This window comes from Ascaphus truei (assembly GCF_040206685.1).
Source record: "Ascaphus truei isolate aAscTru1 chromosome 3 unlocalized genomic scaffold, aAscTru1.hap1 SUPER_3_unloc_8, whole genome shotgun sequence".
Classification (NCBI taxonomy): Eukaryota; Metazoa; Chordata; class Amphibia; order Anura; family Ascaphidae; genus Ascaphus; species Ascaphus truei.
The window spans coordinates 391165-413009 of record NW_027453831.1 but is presented as its reverse complement, the minus strand read 5'-3'; the positions used below and the strand labels follow the sequence as shown (position 1 = coordinate 413009).

General features: G+C 50.4%; 1 protein-coding gene across 3 annotated transcripts in view; it reads left to right on the top strand.

The window, feature by feature from the left end:
• Nucleotides 1-4361: 4361 nt before the first annotated feature.
• Nucleotides 4362-21845, top strand: part of HSF2BP (heat shock transcription factor 2 binding protein) — a 95195-nt gene continuing 77711 nt past the window's right edge. The window contains exons 1-4 of one of the 3 annotated variants that reach the window (XM_075580593.1): nucleotides 4362-4395; nucleotides 5141-5353; nucleotides 8804-8907; nucleotides 20906-21055. In XM_075580593.1, the coding sequence (XP_075436708.1) occupies nucleotides 5200-5353; nucleotides 8804-8907; nucleotides 20906-21055 (408 nt within the window). In that variant the 5' untranslated portion in view covers nucleotides 4362-4395; nucleotides 5141-5199. Of the gene's footprint in view, nucleotides 4396-4429; nucleotides 4494-4550; nucleotides 4612-5140; nucleotides 5354-8803; nucleotides 8908-20905; nucleotides 21056-21845 lie in introns of those variants that run through there. The other 2 variants (XM_075580595.1, XM_075580594.1) reach the window with 2 other exon arrangements.

Below are 21845 nucleotides of genomic sequence, written 5' to 3'. Positions count from 1 at the left end.
CCCCCCACACCTCTCATTGGCCTGAGGCGGAGTGACGGGCCAAAGGTCCAAAACAAAAACAAAAAAACACACACACACACACACCTCTCTGTCCTCTCTCCCCCCATCACACTCACCTCCCCCCCTCCCCGGTGCTCCACTCACCTCCGCTCACCTCCCTCCCGCTCCACTCACCTCCCTCCCGCTCCACTCCCTCCCGCTCCACTCCCTCCCCGGCGGGGGCACACGCGGCCACCTAATAGGCGCCCGGAAGCCGCTCCACTCCCGCACTCACCTCCCTCCCGCACTCACCTCCCTCCCACTCCACTCACCTCCCTCCCACTCCACTCCCTCCCGCTCCACTCCCTCCCCAACGGGGGCACACGCGGCCACCTAATAGGCGCCCGGAAGCCGCTCCACTCCCTCCCGCTCCACTCCCTCCCACTCTCACCTCCCTCCCGCTCCACTCCCTCCCGCACTCACCTCCCTCCCACTCCACTCCCTCCCGATCCACTCCCTCCCCGGCGGGGGGACACGCAGCCACCTAAGAGGCGCCCGGAAGCCGCTCCACTCACCTCCCTCCCGCTCCACTCCCTCCCGCACTCCACTCCCTCCCGCTCCACTCCCTCCCGCACTCACCTCCCTCCCGCTCTCACCACCCTCCCGCTCTCACCACCCTCCCGCTCTCACCTCCCTCCCGCACTCCACTCCCTCCCGCTCCACTCCCTCCCGCACTCACCTCCCTCCCGCTCTCACCTCCCTCCCGCTCTCACCTTCCTCCCGCTCTCACCTCCCTCCCCGGCGGGGGGACACGCGGCACCTAAGATGGCGGCGCCCCGAAGGACCCCCTTCCTCGCTCGCAGACTAACTAAGATGGCGGCGCACGGAAGGAGAGGTGACGTGTGTGTGTGTCTCACTGTGTGTGTGTGTGTGTGTCACTGTGAGTGTGTCTCTCACTGTGTGTGTGTGTCTCACTATGTGTGTGTGTGTCTCACTGTGTATGTGTGTGTGTGTCTCACTGTGTGTGTGTGTGTGTGTCACTGTGTGTGTGTGTGTGTCACTGTGTGTGTGTCTCTCACTGTGTGTGTGTCTCTCACTGTGTGTGTCTCACTGTGTGTGTCTCACTGTGTGTGTGTGTGTGTGTGTCTCACTGTGTGTGTGTCTCACTGTGTGTGTGTGTCTCACTGTGTGTGTGTGTCACTGTGTGTGTGTGTGTGACACTGTGTGTCACTGTGTGTGTGTCTCTCACTGTGTGTGTGTCTCTCACTGTGTGTGTCACTGTGTGTGTGTGTCACTGTGTGTCTGTGTCACATGGGGGGGGCAGGAGGGGAGAGGGAGGGGAGAGAGAGGGGGGAGCGGAGAAACATACAGGGGGAGTGGAGAGACCCGGAAATTTTAACCAACCCACCCCCCTCCTGTCCACTCTCCCCCCCCCTCCTCCTCCCGTCCGCTCTCCCCCCCCCCCTCCTCCTCCCGTCCGCTCTCCCCCCCTCCTCCTCCCGTCCGCTCTCCCCCCACCTCCTCCTCCCGTCCGCTCTCCCCCCCTCCTCCTCCCGTCTGCTCCCCCCCTCCTCCTCCCGTCCGCTCCCCCCCCTCTTCCTCCCGTCCGCTCCCCCCCCTCCTCCTCCCGTCCGCTCCCCCCCCTCCTCCTCCCGTCCGCACTCCCCCCCTCCTCCTCCCGTCCGCTCTCCCCCCCTCCTCCCGTCCGCTCTCCCCCCCCTCCTCCTCCCGTCCGCTCTCCCCCCCCTCCTCCTCCCGTCCGCTCTCCCCCCCCCCTCCTCCTCCCGTCCGCTCTCCCCCCCCCCCTCCTCCTCCCGTCTGCTCTCCCCCCCCTCCTCCCCTCCGCTCTCCCCCCCTCCTCCCCTCCGCTCTCCTCCGCTCTCCCCCCCTCCTCCTCCCCTCCGCTCTCCCCCCCCTCCTCCCCTCCGCTCTCCCCCCCCTCCTCCTCCCCTCCGCTCTCCCCCCCCCTCCGCTCTCCCCCCCTCCTCCCCTCTGCTCTCCCCCCTCCGCTCTTCCCCCCCTCCGCTCTCCCCCCCTCCCCCTCCCCCACTCCTCCTCCCCCCCCTCCTCCTCCCGCCTGCTCTCCCCCCCCTCCTCCTCCCGTCTGCTCTCCCCCCCTCCTCCTCCCGTCTGCTCTCCCCTCCGCTCTCCCCCCCCCCTCCGCTCTCCCCCCCTCCCCCTTCCGCTCTCCCCCCCTCCTCCCTCCTCCCCCCCATCTCCTCCCGTCTGCTCTCCCCCCCTCCTCCTCCCGTCTGCTCTCCCCCCCTCCTCCTCCCGTCTGCTCTCCCCCCCCCTCCTCCCGTCTGCTCTCCCCCCCTCCTCCTCCCGTCTGCTCTCCCCCCCCTCCTCCTCCCGTCTGCTCTCCCCCCCTCCTCCTCCCGTCTGCTCCCCCCCCCTCCTCCTCCTGTCTGCTCTCCCCCCCTCTTCCTCCCCTCCGCTCTCCCCCCCCCCTCCTCCCCTCCGCTCTACCCCCCCTCCTCCCCTCCGCTCTCCCCCCCCTCCTCCCCTCCGCTCTCCCCCCTCCTCCCCTCCGCTCTCCCCCCCCTCCGCTCTCCCCCTCCCCTCCGCTCTACCCCCCCCCCCCCCGTCCGCTCTCCCGTCCGCCCTCCCGTCCGCTCTCCCCCTCCTCCTAGCGGGAAATTTAACTCACGGGCAACGCCGGGTCTCTCAGCTAGTAGAATATAGAATAGGATATAGAATATGATATAGAATAGAATATACAGTAGAATAGGATACAGAATAGGATATAGAATAGGATACAGAATAGGATATAGAATAGGATACAGAACAGGATATAGAATAGAATATAGAATAGAATATGATATAGAATAGAATATAGAATAGAATAGGATACAGAACAGGATATAGAATAGAATAGGATATATAATAGGATATAGAATAGAATAGGATACAGAACAGAATAGGATATAGAATAGGATATAGAATAGGATACAGAATAGGATATAGAATAGAATAGGATATAGAATAGGATATAGAATAGAATAGGATACAGAATAGGATACAGAATAGGATATAGAATAGAATAGGATATAGAATAGGATATAGAATAGGATACAGAATAGGATATAGAATAGAATAGGATACAGAATAGGATACAGAATTGAATACAGAACAGGATATAGAATAGAATAGGATATATAATAGGATATATAATAGAATAGGATATAGAATAGGATAGGATATAGAATAGGATATAGAATAGAATAGGATACAGAACAGGATAGGATATAGAATAGGATATAGAATAGGATATAGAATAGGATACAGAATAGGATATAGAATAGAATAGGATATAGAATAGGATATAGAATATGATACAGAATAGGATATAGAATAGAATACAGAATAGGATACAGAATAGAATAGGATATAGAATAGGATACAGAATAGAATAGGATATAGAATAGGATATAGAATAGAATATGATATAGAATAGGATATAGAACAGAATAGGATATAGAATAGGATATAGAATAGAATAGGATACAGAATAGAATAGGATACAGAATGGGATATAGAATAGAATAGGATACAGAATAGAATAGGATATAGAACAGAATAGGATATAGAATAGGATATAGAATAGAATAGGATACAGAATAGAATAGGATACAGAATAGGATATAGAATAGAATAGGATATAGAATAGGATATAGAATAGAATAGGATACAGAATAGAATAGGATACAGAATAGAATAGGATACAGAATAGGATATAGAATAGGATATAGAATAGGATACAGAATAGAATAGGATACAGAATAGAATAGGATACAGAATAGAATAGGATATAGAATAGAATAGGATACAGAATAGAATAGGATACAGAATAGAATAGGATACAGAATAGGATACAGAATAGGATATAGAATAGGATACAGAATAGGATATAGAATAGGATATAGAATAGGATACAGAATAGAATAGGATACAGAATAGAATAGGATATAGAATAGGATATAGAATAGGATATATAATAGGATATAGAATAGAATAGGATACAGAATAGAATAGGATATAGAATAGGATAGGGAATAGGATATAGAATAGGATATAGAATAGAATAGGATATAGAATAGGATATAGAATAGGATATAGAATAGGATATAGAATAGGATAGGGAATAGGATATAGAATAGGATATAGAATAGAATAGGATACAGAATAGAATACAGAACAGGATATATTAGAATAGGTTTATTCTTTGCTGACTGGGAATGTATTTTGTTTCTGTTCAATAAAGTTTAGAGAAAGAAAAAAAGCAGGAGGGAAGGGACTGCACAGCCAACATAACGCTCTGTGATTGGCTGCTCTCTCTCTGGTGCTGCTCTGTGATTGGCTACGCCTCTCTCTCACAGGTTCTGCTCTGTGATTGGCTGCCCCTCTCTCTCTCAGGTGCTGCTCTGTGATTGGCTACCCCTCTCTCAAGTGCTGCTCTGTGATTGGTTGCTCTCTCTCTCTCTGGCGCTGCTCTGTGATTGGCTGCTTTCAAGGTCTGGTGCTGGTCTGTGATTGGCTGCTCTCTCTCTCTCTGGCGCTGGTCTGTGATTGGCTGCCCTTCTTGCTCTCTGGCGCTGCTTTATGATTGGCTGCTCTCTCAGGTGCTGCTCTGTGAGTGGCTGCTCTCTCTCATGTGCTGGTCTATGATTGGCTGCTCTCTCTTAGGTGCTGCTCTATGATTGGTTGCTCTCAGGTGCTGTTCTGTGATTGTCTGCTCTCAGGTGATGCTCTATGATTGGCTGTTCTCTCTCTTAGGTGCTGTTCTGTGATTGGTTGCTCTCTGGCGCTCCTCTGTGATTGTCTGCTCTCTCTCTCTCTCTCTGTGATTGTCTGCTCTCTCTCTCTGTGATTGTCTGCTCTCTCTCTGTGGTTGGCTGCTCTCTTAGGTGCTGATCTATGATTGGCTTTTCTCTCTCAGGTGCTTCTCTGTGATTGGCTGCTCTCTCTTAGGTGCTGCTCTATGATTGGCTGCTCTACGGTGCTGCTCTGTGATTGGCTGCTCTCTCTCAGGTGCTTCTCTGTGATTGGCTGCTCTCTCTTAGGTGCTGGTCTATGATTGGCTGCTCTCTCTTAGGTGCTGCTCTGTGATTGGCTGTTCTCTCTCTCAGGTGCTGGTCTATGATTGGCTGCTCTCTCTTAGGTGCTGCTCTGTGATTGGCTTCTCTCTGGTGCTGCTCTGTGATTGGCTGCTGTTCTCAGATGTCTGGCTCCTCGGGGGCGGGGTTTATCCGTATCAGGAGGCGGGACTTGGAGCGTTTGACCACGGAAGTGATGCAGATGAGAGATTTCCTGCCACGGATCCTCAGCGCGGAGCTTGTGGAAAACATGCAGCGGCTGGAGCAGGCCGAGAGCGGTGACACGTCCCCCCGTCTCATGTCCCACCCCCTGTGTCACATACCCCCATCTCGAGTCCCACCCCGTCTCGTGTCCCATCCCCCCGTCACGTGTCCCATCCCCCCGTCACGTGTCCCATCCCCCCGTCACGTGTCCCATCCCCCGTCACGTGTCCCATCCCCGTCACGTATCACATCCCTCCGTCATGTGTCCCATCCCCCCGTCACGTGTCCCATCCCCCGTCACGTGTCCCATCCCCCGTCACGTATCTCATCCCTCCGTCACGTGTCCCATCCCCCATCACGTGTTTCATCCCCCCGTCACGTATCACATCCCCCCCGTCACGTATCACATCCCCCCCCGTCACGTGTTCCATCCCCCGTCTCGTGTCCCATCCCCCTGTGTCATCCCCCCATCTCATGTCCCATCCCCCATCACATCTCCCCCGTCTCGTGTCCCATCCCCCCGTCACGTGTTTCATCCCCCCCGTCACGTATCACATCCCCCTCGTCACGTATCACATCCCCCTCGTCACGTATCACATCCCCCCGTCACGTATCACATCCCCCCAGTCACGTGTCCCATCCCCCGTCACGTGTTCCATCCCCCGTCACGTGTTTCATCCCCCCCGTCACGTATCACATCCCCCTCGTCACGTATCACATCCCCCCCGTCACGTATCACATCCCCCTCGTCACGTATCACATCCCCCTCGTCACGTATCACATCCCCCCGTCACGTATCACATCCCCCCAGTCACGTATCACATCCCCCCATCACGTGTCCCATCCCCCGTCACGTGTTCCATCCCCCGTCTCGTGTCCCATCCCCCGTCTCGTGTCCCATCCCCCTGTATAACATCCCCCCATCTCGTGTCCCAACCCCCCATCACATTCCCCCATCTCGTGTCCCATCCCCCATGTCATCCCCCCATCTCGTGTCCCGTCCCCCCTTCACATCTCCCCCGTCTCGTGTCCCATCCCCCGTCTCGTGTCCCATCCCCCGTCTCGTGTCCCATCCCCCGTCTCGTGTCCCGTCCCCCCGTCTCGTGTCCCATTCCCCGTCTCGTGTCCCGTCCCCCCGTCTCGTGTCCCATTCCCCGTCTCGTGTCCCATCCCCCCGTCTCGTGTCCCACCCCCCTGTCTTGTGTCCCACCCCCCCGTCCCGTGTCCCATCACCCGTCTCGTGTCCCATCACCCGTCACGTGTTCCATCCCCCCGTCACGTGTCCCATCCCCACGTCTCGTGTCCCATCCCCCCATCTCATGTCCCGTCCCCCCTTCACATTTCCCCCGTCACGTATCACATCCCCCCGTCACGTATCACATCCCCCCAGTCACGTGTCCCATCCCCCGTCACGTGTTCCATCCCCCGTCACGTGTTTCATCCCCCCCGTCACGTATCACATCCCCCTCGTCACGTATCACATCCCCCCGTCACGTATCACATCCCCCTCGTCACGTATCACATCCCCCTCGTCACGTATCACATCCCCCCGTCATGTATCACATCCCCCCAGTCACGTATCACATCCCCCCATCACGTGTCCCATCCCCCGTCACGTGTTCCATCCCCCGTCTCGTGTCCCATCCCCCGTCTCGTGTCCCATCCCCCTGTATAACATCCCCCCATCTCGTGTCCCAACCCCCCATCACATTCCCCCATCTCGTGTCCCACCCCCCATGTCATCCCCCCATCTCGTGTCCCGTCCCCCCTTCACATCTCCCCCGTCTCGTGTCCCATCCCCCGTCTTGTGTCCCATCCCCCGTCTCGTGTCCCATTCCCCATCTCGTGTCCCGTCCCCCCGTCTCGTGTCCCATTCCCCGTCTCGTGTCCCATCCCCCCGTCTCGTGTCCCACCCCCCTGTCTCGTGTCCCACCCCCCGTCCCGTGTCCCATCACCCGTCTCGTGTCCCATCACCCGTCACGTGTTCCATCCCCACGTCTCGTGTCCCATCCCCCCATCTCATGTCCCGTCCCCCCTTCACATTTCCCCCGTCACGTATCACATCCCCCCGTCCCGTATCACATCCCCCCGTCACGTGTCCCATCCCCCCGTCACGTGTCCCATCCCCCCGTCTCGTGTCCCATCCCCCCGTCACGTGTTCCATCCCCCCGTGTCCCATCCCCGTCCCGTGTCACATCCCCCCCGTCTCGTGTCCCATCCCCCCATCTCATGTCCCGTCCCCCCTTCACATCCCCCCCGTCACGTATCACATCCCCCCGTCCCGTATCACATCCCCCCGTCACGTGTCCCATCCCCCCGTCACGTGTCCCATCCCCCCGTCTCGTGTCCCATCCCCCCGTCACGTGTTCCATCCCCCCGTGTCCCATCCCCCGTCCCGTGTCACATCCCCCCCGTCTCGTGTCCCATCCCCCCATCTCATGTCCCGTCCCCACTTCACATCTCCCCCGTCACGTGTTCCATCCCCCGTGTCCCATCCCCCCGTCTCGTGTCCCACCCCCCGTCCCGTGTCACATCCCCCCGTCACGTGTCCAATCCCCCTGTCACCTGTAACATGCCCCCATCCCGTGTCACACCCCCCTGTCCCGTGTCACATCCCCCCGTCCCGTGTCACATCCCCCCCGTCCCGTGTCACATCCCCCCGTCCCGTGTCACACCCCCCCGTCCCGTGTCACATCCCCCCGTCCCGTGTCACATCCCCCCCGTTCCGTGTCACATCCCCCCGTCCCGTGTCACATCCCCCCGTCCCGTGTCACATCCCCCCGTCACGTGTCCAATCCCCCTGTCACCTGTAACATGCCCCCATCCCGTGTCACACCCCCCTGTCCCGTGTCACATCCCCCCGTCCCGTGTCACATCCCCCCCGTCCCGTGTCACATCCCCCCGTCCCGTGTCACACCCCCCCGTCCCGTGTCACATCCCCCCGTCCCGTGTCACATCCCCCCCGTTCCGTGTCACATCCCCCCGTCCCGTGTCACATCCCCCCGTCCCGTGTCACATCCCCCCGTCCCCGGGTGTGATTTTGGGAGTCCATGAGTGTTATTTGGGGTCTCCCGATGAGATTTGGGGACCCCGGTATGGTTTTGGTGTCCCTGGGTGTGATTTGGGGCCTCCTGGTGAGATTTGGGGTCCCTGGGTTTGATTTGGGGTCCCGTGTGTGGTTTTGGGATCCATGGGTGTTATTTGGTGTCCCCGGTGTAGTTTTGGTGTCCCCGGTGTAGTTTGGGGTACTCTGTGTGGTTTTGGGGTCCCCTGTGTGGTTTTGGGATCCCTGGGTGTGGTTTTGGGGTCCCCTGTGTGATGTTGGGGTCCCTGGGTGTGATTTTGGTGTCCCTAGGTGTGATTTGGGATCTCCCGGTGAGATTTGGGGTCCCTGGGTGAGATTTGGGATCTCCCGGTGAGATTTTGGGGTCCCCGGTGTGATTTTGGGGTCCCCGGGTGTGATTTTGAGGTCCCTGGGTGTTACTTGGGGTCCCGGGTGTGATTTTGGGGTCCTGTGTCCCCAGCCTTGGAGCAGAAGGAACAGGAACTGGAGCAGCTGCGGATGGAAAGTGAGCATTTCAGGTCTCGTCTGGAGGTGGCGCTCTCAGACTGTGTGCGGGAGAAGGAGGTGAGAGACACAGGGGGGGACACTGCATCCTGAGCTAATCACAGGGGGACACACACAGTATCCTTAGCTAATCACAGGGGGGGACACTGCATCCTGAGCTAATCACAGGGGGAGACACTGCATCCTGAGCTAATCACAGGGGGACACTGCATCCTGAGCTAATCAGAGGGGGGGGGACACTGCATCCTGAGCTAATCACAGGGGGGGGGACACTGCATCCTGAGCTAATCACAGGGGGGGACACTGCATCCTGAGCTAATCACAGGGGGGGACACAGCATCTTGAGCTAATCACAGGGGGACACTACATCCTAAGCTAATCTTAGGGGGGGACACTACATCCTGAGCTAATCTTAGGGGGGGACAGTACATCCTGAGCTAATCACAGGGGGGGGGACACTACATCCTGAGCTAATCACAGGGAGGGACACTACATCCTGAGCTAATCACAGGGGGGGGACACTACATTCTGAGCTAATCTCAGGGGGGGGGCACTACATCCTGAGCTAATCTCAGGGGGGGGACACTACATCCTGAGCTAATCACAGGGGGGGGACACTACATCCTGAGCTAATCTCAGGGGGACACACTACATCCTGAGCTAATCACAGGGGGACACACTACATCCTTAGCTAATCACAGGGGGGGACACAGCATCTTGAGCTAATCACAGGGGGGGACACTACATCCTTAGCTAATCACAGGGGGGGACACTACATCCTAAACTAATCTTAGGGGGGGACACTACTTCCTTAGCTAATCTCAGGGGGGGGACACTACATCCTGAGCTAATTTCAGGGGGAGACACTACATCCTGAGCTAATCACAGGGGGGACACACTACATCCTTAGCTAATCACAGGGGGGGACACAGCATCTTGAGCTAATCACAGGGGGGGGAACACTACATCCTTAGCTAATCACAGGGGGGGACACTACATCCTAAGCTAATCTTAGGGGGGGACACTACTTCCTGAGCTAATCTCAGGGGGGGGACACTACATCCTGAGCTAATCTTAGGGGGGGACACTACATTCTGAGCTAATCACAGGGGGGACACAGCATCTTGAGCTAATCACAGGGGGACACACTACATCCTGAGCTAATCACAGGGGGGGACACTACATCCTGAGCTAATCACAGGGAGGACACAGCATCTTGAGCTAATCACAGGGGGGGACACTACATCCTAAGCTAATCTTAGGGGGGGACACTACTTCCTGAGCTAATCTCAGGGGGGGGACACTACATCCTGAGCTAATCTTAGGGGGGGACACTACATTCTGAGCTAATCACAGGGGGGACACAGCATCTTGAGCTAATCACAGGGGGACACACTACATTCTGAGCTAATCACAGGGGGGGACACTACATCCTGAGCTAATCACAGGGAGGACACACAGCATCCAGCCCCTGATTGGTGGGGGGAAGTGCAACAACAAACAGTTACTTGGGAAGATCACAGCCCATTTTACAACAATCCATCCGAAAACAAAATGAAGCCCTGGAGTGCTGGAACCAGGCTACAGAATATATATACACATAATACAGGTGTATTACTGACAGGTAGGGGTATTGCAGGGCTGGAACCAGGCTACAGAATACATATAACATAATACACATAATACAGGTGTATTACTGACAGGTAGGGGTAATGCAGGGCTGGAACCAGGCTACAGAATACATATACACATATACACATAATACAGGTGTATTACTGACAGGTAGGGGTAACGCAGGGCTGGAACCAGGCTACAGAATACATATACACATATACACATAATACAGGTGTATTACTGACAGGTAGGGGTAACGCAGGGCTGGAACCAGGCTACAGAATACATATACACATAACATAATACAGGTGTATTACTGACAGGTAGGGGTAATGCAGGGCTGGAACCAGGCTACAGAATACATATACACATAATACAGGTGTATTACTGACAGGTAGGGGTAATGCAGGGCTGGAACCAGGCTACAGAATACATATACACATATAACATAATACAGGTGTATTACTGACAGGTAGGGGTAATGCAGGGCTGGAACCAGGCTACAGAATACATATACACATATACACATAATACAGGTGTATTACTGACAGGTAGGGGTAATGCAGGGCTGGAACCAGGCTACAGAATACATATAACATAATACAGGTGTATTACTGACAGGTAGGGGTAACGCAGGGCTGGAACCAGGCTACAGAATACATATACACATATACACATAATACAGGTGTATTACTGACAGGTAGGGGTAATGCAGGGCTGGAACCAGGCTACAGAATACATATACACATAATACAGGTGTATTACTGACAGGTAGGGGTAATGCAGGGCTGGAACCAGGTTACAGAATACATATACACATATACACATAATACAGGTGTATTACTGACAGGTAGGGGTAATGCAGGGCTGGAACCAGGCTACAGAATACATATACACATATACACATAATACAGGTGTATTACTGACAGGTAGGGGTAATGCAGGGCTGGAACCAGGCTACAGAATACATATACACATATACACATAATACAGGTGTATTACTGACAGGTAGGGGTAATGCAGGGCTGGAACCAGGCTACAGAATACATATAACATAATACAGGTGTATTACTGACAGGTAGGGGTAATGCAGGGCTGGAACCAGGCTACAGAATACATATACACATAATACAGGTGTATTACTGACAGGTAGGGGTAATGCAGGGCTGGAACCAGGCTACAGAATACATATAACATATACACATAATACAGGTGTATTACTGACAGGTAGGGGTAACGCAGGGCTGGAACCAGGCTACAGAATACATATACACATATACACATAATACAGGTGTATTACTGACAGGTAGGGGTAATGCAGGGCTGGAACCAGGCTACAGAATACATATACACATATACACATAATACAGGTGTATTACTGACAGGTAGGGGTAATGCAGGGCTGGAACCAGGCTACAGAATACATATACACATATAACATAATACAGGTGTATTACTGACAGGTAGGGGTAATGCAGGGCTGGAACCAGGCTACAGAATACATATACACATAATACAGGTGTATTACTAACAGGTAGGGGTAACGCAGGGCTGGAACCAGGCTACAGAATACATATACACATATAACATAATACAGGTGTATTACTGACAGGTAGGGGTAATGCAGGGCTGGAACCAGGCTACAGAATACATATACACATATACACATAATACACGTGTATTACTGACAGGTAGGGGTAACGCAGGACTGGAACCAGGCTACAGAATACATATACACATATACACATATACACATAATACAGGTGTATTACTGACAGGTAGGGGTAACGCAGGACTGGAACCAGGCTACAGAATACATATACACATATACACATAATACAGGTGTATTACTGACAGGTAGGGGTAACGCAGGGCTGGAACCAGGCTACAGAATACATATACACATAACATAATACAGGTGTATTACTGACAGGTAGGGGTATTGTAGGGCTGGGATCAGGTTACAGAATACATATACACATATACACATAATACAGGTGTATTACTGACAGGTAGGGGTAATGCAGGGCTGGAACCAGGCTACATAATACATATACACATATACACATAATACAGGTGTATTACTGACAGGTAGGGGTAATGCAGGGCTGGAACCAGGCTACAGAATACATATACACATATACACATAATACAGGTGTATTACTGACAGGTAGGGGTAATGCAGGGCTGGAACCAGGCTACAGAATACATATAACATAATACAGGTGTATTACTGACAGGTAGGGGTAATGCAGGGCTGGAACCAGGCTACAGAATACATATAACATAATACAGGTGTATTACTGACAGGTAGGGGTAATGCAGGGCTGGAACCAGGCTACAGAATACATATAACATATACACATAATACAGGTGTATTACTGACAGGTAGGGGTAACGCAGGGCTGGAACCAGGCTACAGAATACATATACACATATACACATAATACAGGTGTATTACTGACAGGTAGGGGTAATGCAGGGCTGGAACCAGGCTACAGAATACATATACACATATACACATAATACAGGTGTATTACTGACAGGTAGGGGTAATGCAGGGCTGGAACCAGGCTACAGAATACATATACACATATAACATAATACAGGTGTATTACTGACAGGTAGGGGTAATGCAGGGCTGGAACCAGGCTACAGAATACATATACACATAATACAGGTGTATTACTAACAGGTAGGGGTAACGCAGGGCTGGAACCAGGCTACAGAATACATATACACATATAACATAATACAGGTGTATTACTGACAGGTAGGGGTAATGCAGGGCTGGAACCAGGCTACAGAATACATATACACATATACACATAATACACGTGTATTACTGACAGGTAGGGGTAACGCAGGACTGGAACCAGGCTACAGAATACATATACACATATACACATATACACATAATACAGGTGTATTACTGACAGGTAGGGGTAACGCAGGACTGGAACCAGGCTACAGAATACATATACACATATACACATAATACAGGTGTATTACTGACAGGTAGGGGTAACGCAGGGCTGGAACCAGGCTACAGAATACATATACACATAACATAATACAGGTGTATTACTGACAGGTAGGGGTATTGTAGGGCTGGGATCAGGTTACAGAATACATATACACATATACACATAATACAGGTGTATTACTGACAGGTAGGGGTAATGCAGGGCTGGAACCAGGCTACATAATACATATACACATATACACATAATACAGGTGTATTACTGACAGGTAGGGGTAATGCAGGGCTGGAACCAGGCTACAGAATACATATACACATATACACATAATACAGGTGTATTACTGACAGGTAGGGGTAATGCAGGACTGGAACCAGGCTACAGAATACATATACACATATAACATAATACAGGTGTATTACTAACAGGTAGGGGTAATGCAGGGCTGGAACCAGGCTACAAAATACATATACACATATAACATAATACAGGTGTATTACTGACAGGTAGGGGTAATGCAGGGCTGGAACCAGGCTACATAATACATATACACATATACACATAATACAGGTGTATTACTGACAGGTAGGGGTAATGCAGGGCTGGAACCAGGCTACATAATACATATACACATAATACAGGTGTATTACTGACAGGTAGGGGTAATGCAGGGCTGGAACCAGGCTACAGAATACATATACACATATACACATAATACAGGTGTATTACTGACAGGTAGGGGTAATGCAGGGCTGGAACCAGGCTACATAATACATATACACATATACACATAATGCAGGTGTATTACTGACAGGTAGGGGTAATGCAGGGCTGGAACCAGGCTACAGAATACATATACACATATAACATAATACAGGTGTATTACTGACAGGTAGGGGTAACGCAGGGCTGGAACCAGGCTACAGAATACATATACACATATACACATAATACAGGTGTACTGTATTACTGACAGGTAGGGGTAACGCAGGGCTGGAACCAGGCTACAGAATACATATACACATATAACATAATACAGGTGTATTACTGACAGGTAGGGGTAATGCAGGGCTGGAACCAAGCTACAGAATACATATACACATATACACATAATACAGGTGTATTACTGACAGGTAGGGGTAATGCAGGGCTGGAACCAGGCTACATAATACATATACATATACACATATACACATAATACAGGTGTATTACTGACAGGTAGGGGTAATGCAGGGCTGGAACCAGGCTACAGAATACATATACACATAACATAATACAGGTGTATTACTGACAGGTAGGGGTAATGCAGGGCTGGAACCAGGCTACAAAATACATATACACATATAACATAAAACAGGTGTATTACTGACAGGTAGGGGTAACGCAGGGCTGGAACCAGGCTACATAATACATATACACATATAACATAATACAGGTGTATTACTGACAGGTAGGGGTAATGCAGGGCTGGAACCAGGCTACATAATACATATACACATATACACATAATACAGGTGTATTACTGACAGGTAGGGGTAATGCAGGGCTGGAACCAGGCTACAGAATACATATACACATATACACATAATGCAGGTGTATTACTGACAGGTAGGGGTAATGCAGGGCTGGAACCAGGCTACAGAATACATATACACATATAACATAATACAGGTGTATTACTGACAGGTAGGGGTAACGCAGGGCTGGAACCAGGCTACAGAATACATATACACATATACACATAATACAGGTGTATTACTGACAGGTAGGGGTAACGCAGGGCTGGAACCAGGCTACAGAATACATATACACATATAACATAATACAGGTGTATTACTGACGGGTAGGGGTAATGCAGGGCTGGAACCAGGCTACAGAATACATATACACATATAACATAATACAGGTGTATTACTGACAGGTAGGGGTATTGCAGGGCTGGGATCAGGTTACAGAATACATATACACATATACACATAATACAGGTGTATTACTGACAGGTAGGGGTAATGCAGGGCTGGAACCAGGCTACATAATACATATACACATATACACATAATACAGGTGTATTACTGACAGGTAGGGGTAATCCAGGGCTGGAACCAGGCTACAGAATACATATACACATATACACATAATGCAGGTGTATTACTGACAGGTAGGGGTAATGCAGGGCTGGAACCAGGCTACAGAATACATATACACATATAACATAATACAGGTGTATTACTGACAGGTAGGGGTAACGCAGGGCTGGAACCAGGCTACAGAATACATATACACATATACACATAATACAGGTGTATTACTGACAGGTAGGGGTAACGCAGGGCTGGAACCAGGCTACAGAATACATATACACATATAACATAATACAGGTGTATTACTGACGGGTAGGGGTAATGCAGGGCTGGAACCAGGCTACAGAATACATATACACATATAACATAATACAGGTGTATTACTGACAGGTAGGGGTATTGCAGGGCTGGGATCAGGTTACAGAATACATATACACATATACACATAATATAGGTGTATTACTGACAGGTAGGGGTAATGCAGGGCTGGAACCAGGCTACAGAATACATATACACATATACACATAATACAGGTGTATTACTGACAGGTAGGGGTAATGCAGGGCTGGAACCAGGCTACATAATACATATACACATATACACATATACACATAATACAGGTGTATTACTGACAGGTAGGGGTAATGCAGGGCTGGAACCAGGCTACAGAATACATATACACATATAACATAATACAGGTGTATTACTGACAGGTAGGGTTAATGCAGGGCTGGAACCAGGCTACATAATACATATACACATATACACATAATACAGGTGTATTACTGACAGGTAGGGGTAATGCAGGGCTGGAACCAGGCTACAGAATACATATACACATATACACATAATACAGGTGTATTACTGACAGGTAGGGGTAACGCAGGGCTGGAACCAGGCTACAGAATACATATACACATATAACATAATACAGGTGTATTACTGACAGGTAGGGGTAATGCAGGGCTGGAACCAGGCTACAGAATACATATACACATATACACATAATACAGGTGTATTACTGACAGGTAGGGGTAATGCAGGGCTGGAACCAGGCTACAGAATACATATACACATATACACATAATACAGGTGTATTACTGACAGGTAGGGGTAATGCAGGGCTGGAACCAGGCTACAGAATACATATACACATATACACATAATACAGGTGTATTACTGACAGGTAGGGGTAATGCAGGGCTGGAACCAGGCTACAGAATACATATACACATATACACATAATACAGGTGTATTACTGACAGGTAGGGGTAATGCAGGGCTGGAACCAGGCTACAGAATACATATACACATATAACATAATACAGGTGTATTACTGACAGGTAGGGGTAATGCAGGGCTGGAACCAGGCTACAGAATACATATACACATATACACATAATGCAGGTGTATTACTGACAGGTAGGGGTAATGCAGGGCTGGAACCAGGCTACAGAATACATATACACATATAACATAATACAGGTGTATTACTGACAGGTAGGGGTAATGCAGGGCTGGAACCAGGCTACAGAATACATATACACATATAACATAATACAGGTGTATTACTGACAGGTAGGGGTAATGCAGGGCTGGAACCAGGCTACAGAATACATATACACATATACACATAATACAGGTGTATTACTGACAGGTAGGGGTAATGCAGGGCTGGAACCAGGCTACAGAATACATATACACATATACACATAATACAGGTGTATTACTGACAGGTAGGGGTAACGCAGGGCTGGAACCAGGCTACAGAATACATATACACATATACACATAATACAGGTGTATTACTGACAGGTAGGGGTAATGCAGGGCTGGAACCAGGCTACAGAATACATATACACATATACACATAATACAGGTGTATTACTGACAGGTAGGGGTAACGCAGGGCTGGAACCAGGCTACAGAATACATATACACATATACACATAATACAGGTGTATTACTGACAGGTAGGGGTAATGCAGGGCTGGAACCAGGCTACAGAATACATATACACATATACACATAATACAGGTGTATTACTGACAGGTAGGGGTAATATATATTGCAGGCCTCTCCAATCCAACAAATACTCTTTTAAAGATGACCGTTGGTCTTTCCTCCAGTTCCTCCTTCAGGATTTGATCATTTAACAGTATACACCAAAGTTTGTTAATGATTTTCTCAATAGTTTGGGCCGACTTATTATATTTTGTGATAAATAAGGGCTTGTTTTATATTTAGTTTTTGTTGGGTACGCCTTTTTCTTTCTTCTTATTTATGAGTGTATTCCTACTTAAAATTCCTTACTCTAATTAGGGGCCGTTCTATTTCCTCTTTTCGATATCCCTTCTCTTCATTTTTTTCTGTAGTAAGAGTGCTTGTTGTGCGAAATCTGCATGTTTCGAGCGGTTCCTTATGCGGAGAATCTGTCCGTGAGGAATATTTGATTTCCATTGTTTCAGATGGTTGCTTTCGGAGTGTAAATAACTGTTCGCGTATACTGTTTTAAAATGTGTTCTCGTACAGATCTTGGCTTCCTCATTAAAAAAAAGGTTAAGATCTAAATAGTCTATTGAGTGGGCATCGTGTTTCTCTGTACATTTCAGATTCATTTCGTTTGTATTAATAAATGTAATAAAATCCCTTAGCCGTTCCTCTCCCCCTTTCCAGATAAAAATGAGGTAATCTATAAATCTCTTATAAAAAAGTATATTTTCTAAAAATGGGTTATTGTTCCATATATACCGCTCCTCCCAGTGTCGCATGAACCAATTAGCAAAGCTGGGAGCAGATTTAGTGCCCATTGCTGTCCCACAGCAGGCTTTATAACATTTCCCTGCAAAATGTAAATAATTGTGGGTTAAAATGTGTCTTATACAATATATAATAAAACCCGCCTGCTCCGGGCACATTAAAAGATCTTTCTGTAAAATATATAAAATATATGGGTTCTTCCTGCTCCGTTTGTGCTGGTGCGCTTTTTGGTCTCCCTTTTCCCTGTAAAATATATCTTGCTGATTCCAAATAAAATTCTGGATGAGATCCAATAAGTGCCCCGTGTCTCTTAGTGTAAGGCTTGCGCTGCCCACGAGCAAGACAGGACCCCGGAACTGAGGTGGGAAAGTATTGAACCGCGCACCCACCGCAGCGGAAGCGAGCCTGGCAGGCGGATTGTCAAGGTAGCCGGGTCTGGGCTGGAGAGAGCGGGTTATCAGATACTTGTCAGGATCTGGGGTTGGAGAGGTGAGCGTAGTATTGATCCGTATCGCCGTGGTCTGGGGTTGGAGAGATAAGCGTAGTATTGATCCGTATCGCCGTGGTCTGGGGTTGGAGAGGTGAGCGTAGTATTGATCCGTATCGCCGTGGTCTGGGGTTGGAGATATAAGCGTAGTATTGATCCGTATAGCCGTGGTCTGGGGTTGGAGAGGTAAGCATAGTATTGATCCGTATAGCCAAGGTCTGGGGTTGGAGAGATAAGCGTAGTATTGATCCGTATCGCCGTGGTCTGGGGTTGGAGAGATAAGCGTAGTATTGATCCGTATAGCCGTGGTCTGGGGTTGGAGATATAAGCGTAGTATTGATCCGTATAGCCGTGGTCTGGGGTTGGAGATATAAGCGTAGTATTGATCCGTATAGCCATGGTCTGGGGTTGGAGATATAAGCGTAGTATTGATCCGTATAGCCGTGGTCTGGGGTTGGAGAGGTGAGCGTAGTATTGATCCGTATAGCCGTGGTCTGGGGTTGGAGATATAAGCGTAGTATTGATCCGTATCGCCGTGGTCTGGGGTTGGAGAGGTAAGCGTAGTATTGATCCGTATAGCCGTGGTCTGGGGTTGGAGAGGTGAGCGTAGTATTGATCCGTATAGCCGTGGTCTGGGGTTGGAGAGATAAGCGTAGTATTGATCCGTATAGCCGTGGTCTGGGGTTGGAGATATAAGCATAGTATTGATCCATATCACCGTGGTCTGGGGTTGGAGAGGTGAGCGTAGTATTGATCCGTATCGCCGTGGTCTGGGGTTGGAGAGGTGAGCGTAGTATTGATCCGTATCGCCGTGGTCTGGGGTTGGAGAGGTAAGCGTAGTATTGATCCGTATAGCCGTGGTCTGGGGTTGGAGAGGTGAGCGTAGTATTGATCCGTATAGCCGTGGTCTGGGGTTGGAGAGGTAAGCGTAGTATTGATCCGTATAGCCGTGGTCTGGGGTTGGAGATATAAGCATAGTATTGATCCGTATAGCCGTGGTCTGGGGTTGGAGATATAAGCGTAGTATTGATCCGTATAGCCGTGGTCTGGGGTTGGAGAGGTAAGCGTAGTATTGATCCGTATCGCCGTGGTCTGGGGTTGGAGATATAAGCGTAGTATTGATCTGTGACAGGGTAAAAAAAAGCCACCAGCTATATGCCTGGAAAACCTATGTCTAGTCTGCAGTGCAGCACTGACTAGGTTAACTTCAGCTGGGAACCTCAGGACAATTAGTTGGATCCCAGCTGCCTAGTCAAGGTGTGTTAAAAACCCAGGCTGTAGACATATGGTGCTTGCTGTTGAGAGAGGAGTAAGATACTGAAGAGATTACTGATACAAGGTCTGTTATCAAAGTAGATGAATGATGAACTGTCCGTCTCCTGCATAGAAAAGGGTAACTGCATTATTTTTAGACTGTCTGCAAAAGAGAAACTGTTTTGTTTGTCTGCTGAAGAAAAAGCCATTTTCTTTTCTCTTGTCTGCTGAAGAAAAAGCCATTTTTCTTTTCTCTTGTTTGCTGAAGAAAAAGCTATTTTTGTTTTTTGTGTGCTATATATCTTTTAAGGCTAAATAAATAAGCCTTGTCAAGAAACTAGGGCTAGGGGTAGTGTTGTCACAACAGTTTGAGGGAGTTGAACATCCTATCCTTTTCCTGAGTAGGAAATTGTTCCTGAGGGAAAAAAACTACTCAGTGATTGAGAAAGAGTGCCTCGCAGTAAAGTGGGCAATCGAGGCTTTGAGGCATTACCTGGCAGTTTTCTTTTTGTTTGCTGATGAAAAGCTATTTTTGTTTTGTGTGCTGTATATCTTTTAAGGCTAAATAAATAAGCCTTGTCAAGAAACCTGCGTGTGTAGTTGCATGTACCCTGCAACAGCGCGCTCTCCCTGTCTCTTGACGCTCTCTCTCACTCTCTCTGCAGGAGAAGCTCGGGGCAGTCTCCCAGCAGAGCGCTCTCTCCCTGTCTCTTGACGCTCTCTCTGTCTCTCTGCAGGAGAAGCTCGGCGCAGTCTCCCAGCAGAGCGCTCTCTCCCTGTCTCTTGACGCTCTCTCTGTCTCTCTGCAGGAGAAGCTCGGGGCAGTCTCCCAGCAGAGCGCTCTCTCCCTGTCTCTTGACGCTCTCTCTGTCTCTCTGCAGGAGAAGCTCGGCGCAGTCTCCCAGCAGAGCGCTCTGGAGCAGCAGTTAGTACAGCAGGCCGAGTACTGCACTCACATGGGCTCCGCACTCTGCAACCTGCTCTGGGGGGCCTCTAACAAGGAGGAGGTGGTGAGGAGCATGCTGGGAGGGGTGAGTACCATCCAAAGGGAGGGAGAGAGCGCAGACTGGGGCGGAGAGAGAGCGCAGACTGGGGCGGAGGGAGAGAGAGCGCAGACTGGGGCGGAGGGAGAGAGAGCGCAGATGGGCGGAGGGAGAGAGAGCGCAGACTGGGGCGCAGGGAGAGAGAGAGAGAGAGACAGCGCAGACTGGGGCGGAGGGAGAGAGAGCGCAAACTGGGGCGGGGGGGGGGAAGAGAGCACAGACTGGGGCGGAGGGAGAGAGAGAGAGCGCAGACTGGGGCGGAGGGAGAGAGAGAGAGCGCAGACTGGGGCGGAGGGAGAGAGAGAGAGCGCAGACTGGGGCGGAGAGAGAGAGAGAGCGCAGACTGGGGCGGAGAGAGAGAGAGAGCGCAGACTGGGGCGGAGAGAGAGAGAGCGCAGACTGGGGCGGAGGGAGAGAGAGCGCAGACTGGGGCGGAGGGAGAGAGAGAGCGCAGACTGGAGTGGGGGGGGAAGAGAGCGCAGACTGGGGCGGGCGGAAAGAGAGCGCAGACTGTGGCGGAGGGAGAGAGAGAGAGCAGACTGGGGCGGAGAGAGAGAGCGCAGACTGGGGCGGAGTGAGAGAGAGAGAGCGCAGACTGGGGCGGAGGAAGAGAGAGCGCAGACTGGGGCGGACTGAGAGAGAGAGAGAGAGCGCAGACTGGGGCGGAGGGAGAGAGAGAGAGAGCGCAGACTGGGGCAGGGGGGAAGAGAGCGCAGACTGGGGCAGAGGGAGAGAGAGAGAGCGCAGACTGGGGCGGAGGGAGAGAGAGAGAGCGCAG